The sequence below is a fragment of the Penaeus monodon genome, chromosome 3 (genome assembly GCF_015228065.2).
Source record: "Penaeus monodon isolate SGIC_2016 chromosome 3, NSTDA_Pmon_1, whole genome shotgun sequence".
Lineage (NCBI taxonomy): Eukaryota > Metazoa > Arthropoda > Malacostraca > Decapoda > Penaeidae > Penaeus > Penaeus monodon.
The window spans coordinates 51,442,136-51,457,135 of NC_051388.1; the positions used below are offsets into that span (position 1 = coordinate 51,442,136).

General features: G+C 21.6%; 1 protein-coding gene across 1 annotated transcript in view; it reads left to right on the top strand.

The window, feature by feature from the left end:
• LOC119596921 (PHD finger protein rhinoceros-like) overlaps positions 1-15,000 on the top strand; it is a 73,613-nt gene that overhangs the window by 41,893 nt on the left and 16,720 nt on the right. The window contains exons 2-5 of the mRNA XM_037946289.1: positions 9,036-9,275; positions 9,398-9,603; positions 10,411-10,574; positions 14,798-14,946. Coding sequence (XP_037802217.1) covers positions 9,075-9,275; positions 9,398-9,603; positions 10,411-10,574; positions 14,798-14,946 — 720 coding nt within the window. The 5' untranslated portion in view covers positions 9,036-9,074. The remainder of the gene's footprint in view (positions 1-9,035; positions 9,276-9,397; positions 9,604-10,410; positions 10,575-14,797; positions 14,947-15,000) is intronic.

A 15,000-nucleotide genomic window follows, 5' to 3' on the forward strand; every position in this document is an offset into this window, starting at 1 on the left:
ACATACAAAAAAAAAAAAAAATAAATAAAAAAAAAAAAAAAAAAAAAAAAAAAAAAAAAAATTTCCCAAAAAATTTTATAAAAAAATCAAATAAAAAATTTAAAATAAAAAAATTAAAAAATAAATAAAATAAAAATTTTAATAATAAATATATTTGTTTTTTAAAAAAATATTTATATTAAAATTATAATATAATTAAATTTTTATAAATATATATTATATTATGAATTTTTAAAATTGATAAAATTTTATATAAAATATATATATATATATTTTTAATATATATTTAAATTGAATATTATTAATATAATAATAAAAAAATTAATAAATTTTTAATAGAGTAATTATAATAATTAATTATATATAATTTAAATATTAATTATATAATATAATATATAATTTATTTAATATAAAAATTAAAAAATTATATTTTTATATATAGAAAATATATATAAAAATTTTAAAATATAATATAATAAATATAATATAATTTTTTAAATATATTTTAATATATAATATAATACTATTTTAAATTTTTATATATTTATAAAATGAAATATAATAATAAAAAAAAAAAAATAATATATATATATTATAATAATTAATATATAAATATACATTATATATATATTTTATAAAGTATATAATATATATATATATATAATTAAATATATAAAATAAAAATATATGATATATATATATATATAAATATTAATATATATGAATAATATATATATATTAAAATATCTAATATGAATATAAATTTAATTAAATTTAAAAATATATATAATATAATATAATATAATATAATTTATATATTAATAATATAAATAATTTTATAAATATAATATCATAATCATTTAAAAGGTTATTTATTTGGGCCCCTTCACACATATACTAATTGCATTTTATTTTTACCCTAAATTTATTTTTAAGGGGGGTTTTATTTTTATAACATTCTTTTATTTTATTTAAAAATATTACTTTACCATCTACAAATCATAATTTTCCCCCAAAAAAATTATGAACCCCAATAAATTTCCGTGTCAGTCTAGCCGCGTCAACATGACCAGCAGTTTACGTTGTGATTTTTTTCTTGGATTTTAGGGGGTTTTTTCCATTCCCCCCCCCGGTGTTTTACCAGTAACATCTTATTTACCCGGCACTACTTGGGTGCTTGGCCCCCAGGGGTAGGAGGCAACGAGGTGAAGTTCCTTGCAAGGGAAACAACGCGGCGGCGTGACTCAAACCCCTCAAAATAAGATTGCCTTTGTACAGTCTTGAGTCCGACGTCTAACCATTCGGCCACCGCGGCCCCCTTAATTTTAATTATATTTTTTTTTTTTTTTTTTTTTTCTTTTTTTTTTTTTAAAACCATCCCTCAAATTAGGAAAGGGCATTCCCCCAGGGGGAACTCCAGGGGTCTTAAGGGCCAGGGGCCCTCCCCTAAATAGTGGGAAATCTGTGAGTAAGCCACCCCCCCCAAATAAATTTTTTTAAATATATTTTTTTTTTTTTTTTTTTTTTTTTTTTTTTTTTTTTTTTTTAAAATAAAATAATTATTAAAATTCTTTTCCAAGGGGGCACCCCCTTTTCCCCAGATGTCTTAAGGGCAGGGTGATGAAGGAGTGGACGTGGTGGGGGCCCTTTTTCCCATAAAAAAAAATATTTTATATATATATATATTATATATAAATATATATATAAAAAATTTTAATAAAAATAATAAATATATATATATATATAAATATTTTATAAAAAAATTCTATATAATTTATTAAATATTTAATTTAAAATTTTTTTTAAATATATATTACTTTTTTTTTATAATAATATATAAATAATAATAAATTATATATATATATATATGTATATTTTATATATATATATAATTATATATATAATAAATATATATATAATAATTTTTAATTATAATATATATATATATATAAATATTATATATATAATTTAAGGGTTAAAATAGGATTAAAATATTATTATATTTTTTTTAAAAATTAATTTAAAATTAACCATAATTGGGGGGTAAATAAATATAATAAAAAAAAAAAAATAAAAATCCAAAAAATTTCTAAAAAAATATGGAAAAATATGGGCCCGGGGCCCGAAGGTTAGAGGCGGATAAAGACTGTCACGACGGCAATCTAAATTCGGGGGTTGAGTCACCGGCCGGGCGTTTCCCTTGGGGCAAGGAATTTTCCCTTTGATTGCCTCCTACACGGGGTGGCCAGCCACCCCAAAGTAAAGTGCGGTAAGGGGAAAATAAAAAGAGGGAAAAGGAAACCACCCAAAGGAAAAACGGGGCCCTCCCCCTCCCAAAGAGCCCCAAACTAAAAACTCACAAGGTTTTCTGTGTGACCACGGCGGCCCCGCAGGAACAACCTTAAAGAGTAAAATTTGGGGTTTAAGATAAAAAAAATTTTTTAAAAATAAAAATTTAAATAAGGGGGATATAGAAATATAAAAGAAAAATACATAATAGTTATTTTTTAACAATGAAATATTAAAAAAAGAAAAATTTATTTTTTTAAAAATATATTAAAAAATATATATATATTATATATTTAAAATATAATAAATATAACAATAGATATTATAATAATATATATATTATATATAATAAAACAATATGTATATTATAATAAATTTATATAATAATTAATTATTATATATATACATATATGTTATATATATAATATATATATTATATAATTATATATATATATATATATATATTTTATATAATATATATATAAATTATATAAATATATTTTAAATAATATATATATATATATATATTATATTAAAATATTAAATATATATTATATATATAATTTTTTAATATATTTTAAAATATATATATATATAATATATATGTAAATATATATATATATTGTAAATTTATATATTATATGTAAAAAAATATTTTAAATTGAAAATATTTATATATATATGAAAAATTATTATAATTTTTAAAAATATATATATTTATAGGGAAAATATTATTTTATTATAAAATTTTAATATATATTATGAAAATATATATTAAATTATGTAAATTTTAATATATAATATGTAAATATATTATATATATATGTAAATATTATATTATATTAAATTTATATAATAAAATATAATATATAAAATATTATTATATATATATATAATATTATATATATATATACACACACACCCACTCCCGTTCCCCTCCGCCCGGTGTTTTTATGAGTCCCTCTCTTTTACCGAGCGGGCCCGGCATACTTGGTTGGTTGCCCCCCTAGCAATAGGTAGGAAATAAAGGGTGAAGTTCCTTGCCCAGGGGAAAACAACGTGGGGGCGGTATTGAACCCTCAACTCGATTGGTGTTTGTGAAGTCTCGAGTTTGATGCCTAACCCCTCGGCCCCCCCCCGGGCCCAAATATATATAAATATATTAATTTTATATATTATATATTATATATATATAATATATGTTAATTAATTTTTTGTATAATATATATATATTATATAATATAATGAAAAGGGCGCAGTGGCCAAAGGTTGAGCATCGGATCAAGACTGGCCATGGCAATCTGAGTTGAGGTTTTTCGGGCACCGGCCCCCCGCGTTTTTCCCTTTGGGCAAGGAACTTCACCCCGATTCCTACCTACCATGGGTGGGCCAAAAAAAGCCCAAGTCATGCTGGGCCAAAGCCCGGATAATTTAGAGAATAATTCCCCAGAAAGGTAACACCGGCACTCTCCGTGGAAAGGAACTGGGGACCCTATCACGTACTATCCAGTATCATCAAACATGAAAACTACAATTAAGTTTATGCTGTGACCCGGCGGGTCAAAATGAACCCACTGTTTGAAAAAAATTATATTAATATGAAATATATGAAATATATATATTAATATTTTATAGAATATATATATGAATTATATAATGAATATATATATGAATATTAAAAATGAATTTATACATGAAAATATTAAATGAAAAAAATATATGAAAATATATATATGAAATATTATTATATGAATTTTATAATAAAATTATATAAAGAATATATATGAATATATATGAAAAATATAAAAATATATATATATAAATATATATATATATAAAAAAAGAAAAAAAAATTTTAAGAAATTTTAAAGAAAAAAAAGAAAATAAATGAAAAATTAAATATGAATAAAAAGAAAATAAAAAGAAAAAGAAAAAAAAAAAAAATAAATAGAAAATAAAAAAGAAATAAATAGAAAAAAAAAAATTAATAAATTTTAAAATATAAAAAAAAAAATTAAATAAATAAAAAATAAAAAAAAAAAAATAAAATAAAATATAAAATAATAATAAATATAAAATAATAATTAAAATATATATAATATATTTAAATATATAAATATAAATAAAATTAAATATAATAAATAATAAAATAATATAAGAATTATAAAATATAATATAAATAATATATTATAAATATAAAAATATATATATAATAAAAATATATATATATATAAAATTATAATTTATGAAATATATATATATTATAATATATAAATAATATAATTTAAGAAGAAATATTAAAATAAATATTAAATAAAAAATATATAATTATAGAAAAATAAAATATATAAAAATAATTATAGAATATATAAAATTGTTTTTATAATATATATATAATAAATAATAAAAATATAAAAAATAAATATAAATAAATAATATAATAATAAATATATTATATATATGAAATATATATAAATTTTGAAATATATAAAATTATTATAATATAATATATATATGAAATATATATTAATATGAAAATATTTTATATATAAAATATAATAATATATAATATATTTATATAAATATAAAATATATGAAAATTTTAAAATATATATATAATTTTATATATATAATATATTGAAAATATATATAATTTTTAATAGGAATATAAATTTATATTATATATAAATTAAAATAATAAAAAATAATTATATAATATTATTATAATGAATATATTAAATATATAATATAAATATATTATATTTTAAAATATATTTTATAATTAAAAATTTTAAAATTAAAATATAATAAATATATATTATATAAAAAATTAATAATAGAATATAAAAATATATATAATAAGTTAAATAAATATATGAAATATAATATAGATATATAATATAAATATAATATTAAAAATTTTTAAAAGAAAAAAATTTAAATAATATTAAATAATAATAAATAAATATATATATATATATATATATAATTATTAATATATAATTATATATTATATTATATAATTTTATATCATAAAATATAATATATACAATATATATATAAATATATAAATATATATTTATTTATATTATTTTATAATTTTAAAAATTTTAATTTTAAATAAATAATAATAAAATTTTTTAAAAATAAAAATAAAAAGAAAATTTTTTAATTTTAAAATTTTAATTATTTTTATATTTATTAATTATGAAAAAATATATTAAAATATATTTTTATTATTTAATATTTTTTATTTATAAAAATTTATAATTAATAAAAAATTTTTTATATATATATTAATAATAATATCTAAAATCATTTATATATAATATTTTTATTTTTTTTTTTTTTTTTTTTTTTTTTATAAAAATTAAAATTAAAATATTAAAATTTATAAAAAATAAATTTTTTATATTTAAAAAAAAAAATATATTTATAATAAAATATTATAATAAATATTAATTTATTTATAAAATTTTAAATTAATTTTTTTAAAATTAATTAAAAAATAATAAAAATATTTTTAAAAAAAATTTTAAAAAATTTTTTAAAATTTAATTATAAATTTTTTATATTCTATAAATATAAAAATATAATTTTTTAATATATAAAATATTTAAATTTTTTTATTATTTTTTTAATTTTTTTAATTTATATTAATAATATTTGTTTTTTAAAATTTTTTGAAATTTTTTAATTTTAAAATTTTAAAATAATTTTAAAAAAAAAATAAAAAAGGGGGTTTTTTTTTTTTATTTTTATTTTTTTAAAATTTTTTTTAAAATTGTATTTTAAAAATTTGAAAATTTAATTAGTTTTTTTTAAAAATAAAAAATATAAATTTTTAAATTTTTTTTTTAATAAAATAAATTTAAATATTAATAAAATATTTTTTTTAAAATTTTTTTTTTTTTTTTTTTTTTTTTATAAAAAAATTTTAAAATTTTAAAAATTTTAATTAATAAATTTATTTGGAAAAATTTAAAAATTTTATGTTAAAAAAAAAATATATTTATAATAAATTTTTTTAGTTACTTTAAAATATAAATTTTTGTAAATTAAAAAGGTTAATTTTTTTAATTTGTTTTAGAATTTTATTTAAAATAATAAAAATATTTAAATTTAAATATTATTTTAATTAATATAATTATTTATTAAAATGTTTTATAATTTAAATTATTATTTAAAAAATTAAAAATTTATATTAAAATTTATTATTATTTTATTTTTATTATATTTATTTTAATTATATTTTTTATAATATTTTTATAATATTTATTATTTATTTTATATATAATTAATATATAATATATATTATATATATATATAAAAAAAATAAGAAAATATTAAATTTTGATTATTTTGTATTATTTTTTATTTATGATATTTATATTATAAAAACTTTTTATTTTTTTTGTAATTTAATTTTTATGAATATTTGTTAATTTATTTTTTATTAATTTTATATATATTTTTTAATTTTATATTATATTTTATATTTTTAAAAATTATTATATGGTAAAATATTTTTTTATATATAATTTTTTATTTTTATATCTATATAAATAAATTTTTTATATATATTTAAAATATTATTTTATATATATATAAATTTTAATATATATTATATATTTTATATATTATATTTAAAAAAAATAAAAAAACAATATAAAATTTTTATTTATTTAAATTTTTATAATTTTTTTATTATATAGGTTTTTAAAATAAAAAAAAATTTTTATTTTTTTTTATATTTTTACTTTTTATAAAATATATTTTTAAATTTTTTACATATATATAAAAATTTTTAAAAATAATAAATAAATTATTTTTTTTTATTAAAAAAAACATTATATATATATATATATTATTAATATATAAAAATAAAATAATTATATAAAATATTATTTATATAAATATATATAATAAAATATTTTTTATTATAAAAAATATTTTTTAATTATATATTAAAATTTATTATTATATTTATATATAAATTTTTTATATTATTTTATTATTTTTATATTAAATAAATTTTAATTATAATATTTAAAAAAATATTTATTTTTTTAAATTTAAAAAAAAAAATTTTCAAAAAAAAAATATAAATTTAAAATTGATTTTTATAATTTTTTATAATATTTATATTTATATTTATATATATAAAATTTTAAATCAAAAATTTTAAATTTTTTTTTTTTTTTAAATTTATTTTTTAAAAATTTTATTAAAATTCCCCAAAAATATTTATTAATATTATATTAAAATATCTATAATATTTAAATTATATTATATTAATATAAATATATATATATATTTAAATTTATAATTTATAAAAAAAATTTTTAAAATTTAATATTTAAATATAAATTTTAAATTTTATAAAATATTTATATATTATATTTATATATTTTATATTATATATATATATTTATATATATATATATATATATATTTTATATATATAAAATATTATAATATATATTTATATATATAAAAAATAATATAAATATTAAATATTTATAAATAATTAATAATATATTTTAAAAATAATATAAATAATATAATTTTTATAATTATATATATAATTACATATAATAAATAAATAATTTTAAAAAATAAAATATATATATATAAAATTTTTTAAATTTTAAATAATAATAAATATAAAATATATATTTATATTATAATTTTTAAATAATATATAAAAAAAAAAATATTAAATAATATTATTATATAAAAATATAAATGATAATAATAATATATAATATAAATAAATTATAAATATATATATAAAAATATAAAAGAAGATATATAATATATATATTTTATTTTATATATAATATATATTATATTTTATATTATATATAATAATATATTATTATATATATTTAATATGTTAGTATATTATATGTTAGGTATATGATATGTATATATTATATATATATTTAAAATATATAAAAATTATATTTAAAATTTTTATATATTATTATATATATATATATATAATATTATAAAAAAATGATATATATATACAAAAATAAACAGTGGGAAAAAAATAGAAAATGTTAAAAAATATTAAAATATAGATTAAGATTTATTAAATAGATAGAATAGATTAAAAGTACTAAAAAGATATAAAAAAATTTAAATAAATATATATTTAAATATATTACAATATATATATAACAATATAATATATAAATATTATATACATAATATATTACATAATATTATATATTATATATATATTATATATAAAAATATATTTATATAATATATTTTATATATATTAAAAATATATTCAACACACACACAAACAACAAAACACACCACACACACACCACACACCACACACACACACACACACACACACACACACACACACACACACACACACACATTATACATTTATATGTATTTTTTTTTATTTACATAGAGAGAAACATTCATAAATGTATTTATATATATTTGTAATTGTTTGTAGTTTTTGTTTTTATTTGTACCTTAGGGTATGTTTTTTGGTATTAAAATTTTTAATTGTTTTAACTGGAGATCCTGGAATGTTTCAATTTTGATAAGCCTGTTTATGAAGAAGACACTCATATTAAAACTCTTGTTTTATCAAGATTTTATATTCTGGAAAATGTTGTTATATAGATTTTTTTGTTATGATTATTAGGATACTGGAATAATTCTGATTGTGATCTTTATATTCATTTTTTATGTATAATTCTATTCTGCAGAATCCCCTATAGAGGACTGGAGATTATGACAAGTTAAAAATGTCGGCACGAATCAAGAGACAGCTGAGCAAGGCCTCGGGATCGGCCGAGGGGGGAGGGGGCGCCCCGTCTGCCGCTGCTCGCAAGAAGCGCCGCATTGACAACTCCGGCTCTGATGATGAAGAGCGATCTGTGTGGACGCCCAAACATTTGGGTGACCTGCGGGCATACAACCGGTCAGCATCTGAGGCTCCTGCCGAGGTATGGATGTACTAGCATTCTCATTTATCCTGTTGTATTTCACATGCAGTGAAACGTACAAAGCATTTTCATAACCCTGCCATTTCAAAAGTTCTAATCGTCTCTTCTCTTCTGCACCAAAGTTATTCCGCAAGGATCTTATATCTGCCATGAAACTTGCGGACAATGAGCCACTAACATCTGACGATTACTGGGGCATTGGTGACCCGTGGAAGCAAGAATGGGAGCGAGGAGTCCAGGTCCCTGTGAATCCAGACTCCTTGCCTGAGCCTGCTGTCACCACCACTGTACAAAGACCACGACCAGAGCGTGAGGGCAACTTCAGGCTGTGAGTAACAGTGTAATTTTCCTTCTGAATTGGTGAAGTTAGGTTTGCTCTCAGTTCTCTAGAAATATGTTTTTTTTTTTTTCCAAGGACAGATAAGGAGACATGCATATTAGAATTAAAGAGCATTTTTTCTGCATTACAAGATAAAGATATCAGATTTAGTGTGTTCTACATGTTGAGATGAGAAATGAATTTGATGTTATTAACCCTTTGAATGTGAGAACATGCGCTGTACACTATAGTTTTTTTGTGAATTTTGTTGCAGATGGCTCCACAAGTGCTCAGCCATCAAGGAGTCAATTAGTAGGCTAGATGTAGCTTCACTTGATTCCCCATTCCTTGAATTTTTTTTATTTTTTTATTCCTGATTCTGGGCTAGATGCTATCAATATTAGTGATACTGTTGTTGTTGTTGTTGTTATTGTTATTATTATTATTAATATTATTATTATTATTATTATTATTATTATTATTATTATTATTATTATTATTATTATTATTATTATTATTGACATAATATTAATTTTAATGCTAGAATACTACCAGCAATTAAAGATAAAATATAGTCTTTCTCAAAATGAAGGAATAAGGTAAAAAAGGGGAGATAGGTCGGCCTAGTAATTGACTCTTTGGTGAGTAAGTACTGATGGTGCCATATGTCTGTAAATATAATTAAAAACCCAAGGTCCCAGTGGGCATGGCATGTACGTCAAAGGGTTACACAGTTTTCCAAGAAGATTTGCTAAACGAAATGCAAGAAAGGCTCTTGTAGTTTGTGTATTAATTATTTGTCGTTTTCCTTTCCAGGACTAAAGACAAATTCATCCGTGTGAACCATGACGACTTCTTTAGCAACGAGCAGCACATTCTTAGTAATCTGCCAACCAAAGCAGAGAAAATGTGCCGTTACGACATGGACGATCTTGATGACAAATGGCTTGTAGCCTACAATGGAGAGAGAGCAAGAATGGGTAAGCAGGAAAGAAATTGTTGTTTGAGGCTGATCTAACAATTACAAGCTTGCATTTTTTTTCTTGCTATTATCAATGCTTATTTAGAATATGTTCATAAGTAGAAATTTTCCCTGCTTGATGTTGTACACATGGAAATGTAAGATTTTCCCCTATACTGTAGTGGTCATTGTGTTTCTCTGTAAAGTGGGCAGTGTCTATTTCAGAGCTATTTATTGTCATTCATATATATATATATATATATATATATATATATATATATATATATATATATATATATATATATATATATATATTGAATTTAATTTCAAGGAAGAGGCAAAATAAGCACACAACTGTACTTTCACTGTGGTTATCTTATTCACTATACACCACCCAGTACATTTTTTGATGGGCCTTTAAGTCATAGATTTAGAAATTGAATTATGGAAGCTAACATTTTAACAGTTGAAGTGTTGTCAGTGTTTTTCATCACAAGAAATTATGTTGATATTGTTAGATAGATTTTCACAGAACTTTTATGTTTGTATTCAAAATGCAAATGTCCTGAAGTAGGTTGGTTATGGACTAGCTCTCCATTTGACAAAAAAATTAGTAACATTGCAATGTTGTAATGGTCCAGTGAATGGAAGGGTGTGGGAGGTAACTAAACTTTGACAGATCACATAGTCTCCTTTCCTAAGAAAATCCTTGCTTTAGAATTACTAAAGGAAACTGATTTATTAATATTCATGTTGTGTTAGTTGAGAAACTTACTAGAAGGTTTCAGAAAGTTTTTCCTTGTAAGAAATATTACCATCAATATTTTTAAAAAGGAATACTAGTAGTGTCAATGTTGTTTTTTTTAGACTGTATAATCAGTCCAACATTGCTGATATAACTGCTTATGAAATATGCTTTTCATTTGGGATTGTTTTGCTATTAATAAGATTTATGTTTGTTTAGCTAAAACTCTAAGTAATTTTTTGTTTTACAATATATATTATACTTAGTGTTACCTGTTGTTTACAAGGTTGTTTAAATGCATTATTGCTGGAATGAGCCTGCTAAATTTGCCTTAAGAGGATGATGGTCTAAGTTTCAGTGATGATTTTGGAATTTTTGAGCTAGATATTTTTTTGCTTTTGATTCTTGTCTCAGTGCCCAACATACCTCAACTGTAAAGCAAAATAGCAGTAATTTTTCAAACATAGCCCAAAATCTGATGGTTCTCAGGGAATGGGAGTGAGGAGTCCAGGTCCCTGCGAATCCAGACTCCTTGCCTAGGCCTGCTGTTGTATTTCTGTTACTACAGTTGCTGTAGTAACAGAAGCAGTAATAGCAGCAGCAGTAGCAGCAGTAATAGTAGTAGCAGATGCAGTAGCAGCAGCCTTGTTTATTAACACAATGCCGACGGGGAAAATGAATAAAAAATGGGAAAAATGCTGTGCTCATTTTTTATAATTTTGTGAAATGTCTGCACATAGATTAGCCACAAAGGAGTCAATTAGTAGATCTTGTGACCTTACCTAATTTTACCTTTCCTTGTATTGGCAGGAAAAACAAATTGTTTACTAGTGCTATGAACATCAATGTTGTTATTTTTATTATGAACATTAGAGTTAATATAATGTTATAAACATTAGTAACAGCAAAATAAGATAGCGTAAAATATTTTCGTAAATTAACGAAAAGGATGAACGGGCAAGAGAGGCAGTACTTGTAGCTGGCTCATTGGTGACTTAGTACAAGTGTAGCCATCTATATGTAAAAACAATTAAACAAGTAAACTCATAGTGGACATGGCATGTGCGTACATGTCATGCCTGTCGGGAAAGGGTTAATTAATTTTCCCTTATTCTGTCTCAGAATATGATTTCATGTTATTCAGATGTAATTTTGAGTCAATGGGCAATTTCAGCTTTTTGATGTGATTATACCCCCCTCCAAGCTTCCAGGGAAGAAGTAGCAAGCTAGGGAGAAGGTGTTGAAGGCTAAAAGAAAGAAACTAAAAGATACAAAGTTTTAACCTTAGAGAATGTTGTGCGGTAAGACTAGTGTGAGCCTGGGATTCATTTACAGAGCATATGTTTGTGTTTTTGTATCAATTAGTCTGAAGGGTTAGTAAGTGAATAAGCTTTTCCCTACCTTCAGTTTGCAATATATTTCTTCTTGTGGTTATCAGTTAAATTGCACAACTCGGACTAAGGCTTGAGACGTGACTGAATAAGGTCAATATGCAAATATTAGTGATTGTTTATACCATGGCCCCCTAACTCTGGCCTCCCTGCTAAAATATGAAATTTTAATATGGATATATGGAAGAGTAAGGGAGAGTAAAAGCTATGGCTCATCTCTATGATCGGTGACTGCTTTTGCCAACACCTGCCAGCGTACCTCCTGAGTTTTTCTCTGTCTTGTTTTTGTGGTCCTTGCATTCTTTTTATGTGTGTATTTTTTAAAAGATAACCTTTTTTTGCTTGCTTTAAAGATTTGTGGGCAATGAATAGGGTAAGAGGTCAAAGTTATTGCATTGATGAGTACAGCAAATTTTGTTTAGGTGCAGTTTGATCCTGCACAGCAGTTTTCTTCTTGAGTGGAATTTAGTGAATACAGTGTATCTGTACATTGATATTGCTTTTGCCCCACTTACCCTAGATAGCATCTTATGTTATTGCCAAACTGTCATTCATACTGGGTGATGTCCTACCATACCTCAAGTGGTTGAACTTGCTCTTATATGAGTATGTGGTGACCAGTAATTTGGTTGTGTAGGATTGGCTGTAGTCTTTATACAAACACAACCCCTCAGAAGTAGGCCTAAGGACTGTTTTTAGCCTTTATTCTTTAAAAATTCTGTGCCAGCTGGACTTAACATTTAGAAAGCCCTGCAGAGCCACAGTTATGAAGCTTTGCATTAGAACTTTGTGTATATGGAATATAAATGCTACCTTAATAGACCCCTGAGCTTACACACTTGTGCAAGGATATGGCATATATGATAACAATATGAAATAGAGTATGTCTAGTTGGCATTGTGAACAAAAGAATGCTCATCATTTGATATGAGATCCCAGCTTAGCTAGATTATCTGTTGTACTAGTAGTGATGATAACTTTGATACTTTTAACAGTGGCAGTGGTAGTGACAATTGCTGTAGTAACAGAAGCAGTAATAGCAGCAGCAGTTGCTGTAATATTAGTAGCAGTAATAGTAGTGGTAATAGCAGTAGCAGTAATAGTGGTAATAGCAGTAGCAGTAATAGTAGCAGATGCAGTAGCAGTACAGTAGCCTTGTTTATTCATCAATTTTCCCTTATTCTGTCTCAGAGTGTTTGTGTAAAGAACAGAATATGATTTTATGTTATTAAGATGTAATTTGGAGTCAATGGGCAATTTCAACTTTTTGGTAAAAAATAACTAATGTTTGCTTGGCAAGAAAGAAAAATATTCCAAAACCAATGCTTTCATTGGGAAATGTGCAATATCTCTTACAAATAAAACCTATAGCATACAGACTAATTGTAGTGCATCTAACCACCCTGTTTATTAATGAAAGATATTTTCATGAAGAATGAGAAAAGAAAAATTGTATTGAATGTCTATTTCTTCATCAGCTGTCTGACTTAGCCTTTTTCAGTTCAAATATTATAGCATAAGTGGAAGGCTTGCTGAAGGAAGTAGTTTAGTAGCAGAGTATATGTTTTCATACTTGAATAGACAACATTGATTGTTGATAGAATCACCCCCCAAATATTTTTAGGGTGGCCATGAATAGTAGTGGCCATGAGGGAAGGTAAATGGTTTACTTTCTGTGATCTTCAGAATGATTATGGAACATTTTTTCTACTGTGGAACCCATTGTTGTCTTGTTTGATTTAGTATTAAACCATGGCCACTACAAGGATTTTTTAAAACTCCTTTTCAGTCCCACTTTTAATTAAATTTTTATATTAGTTATAGATACAATCATACTACTAGTATTTTGTTTTAATTCATTAGTTGACACTACATATATCTCATCCACATAAAAAAAAAAATGCAGGAAAACAGCCTTTTTTTGATGGCTTGTATAAAATGAATGTTGCAATTTGCAAGGACTAAAAATCTAGATAAACAGTTTGCTAAGCCATGATTGTGTGCTGTTGAGAAAAGGAATGCAGGAAACATTTCCTTGTGTGTTATTTAAACAACAGAAAGCAACTTCATGCAAAGGTTGTGTCATGTGTGATTCTTTCTTTGTAGGTGCTGCCCCAGTTCCTCCATTGATCTTTGAGATGATCATGGAGCATTTGGAAGAAACTTGCTGGGAAAACATCCATAAAATGCTGAAGACAGAGGAGTCACTCTCCATCGAGTTCGATGAGGATGTTATCTGCGATGTCTGTAGATCGGTAAGTTAAAGCAGATTTGTTATCAGGTTTATTATATTGATTTTTATTTATTTT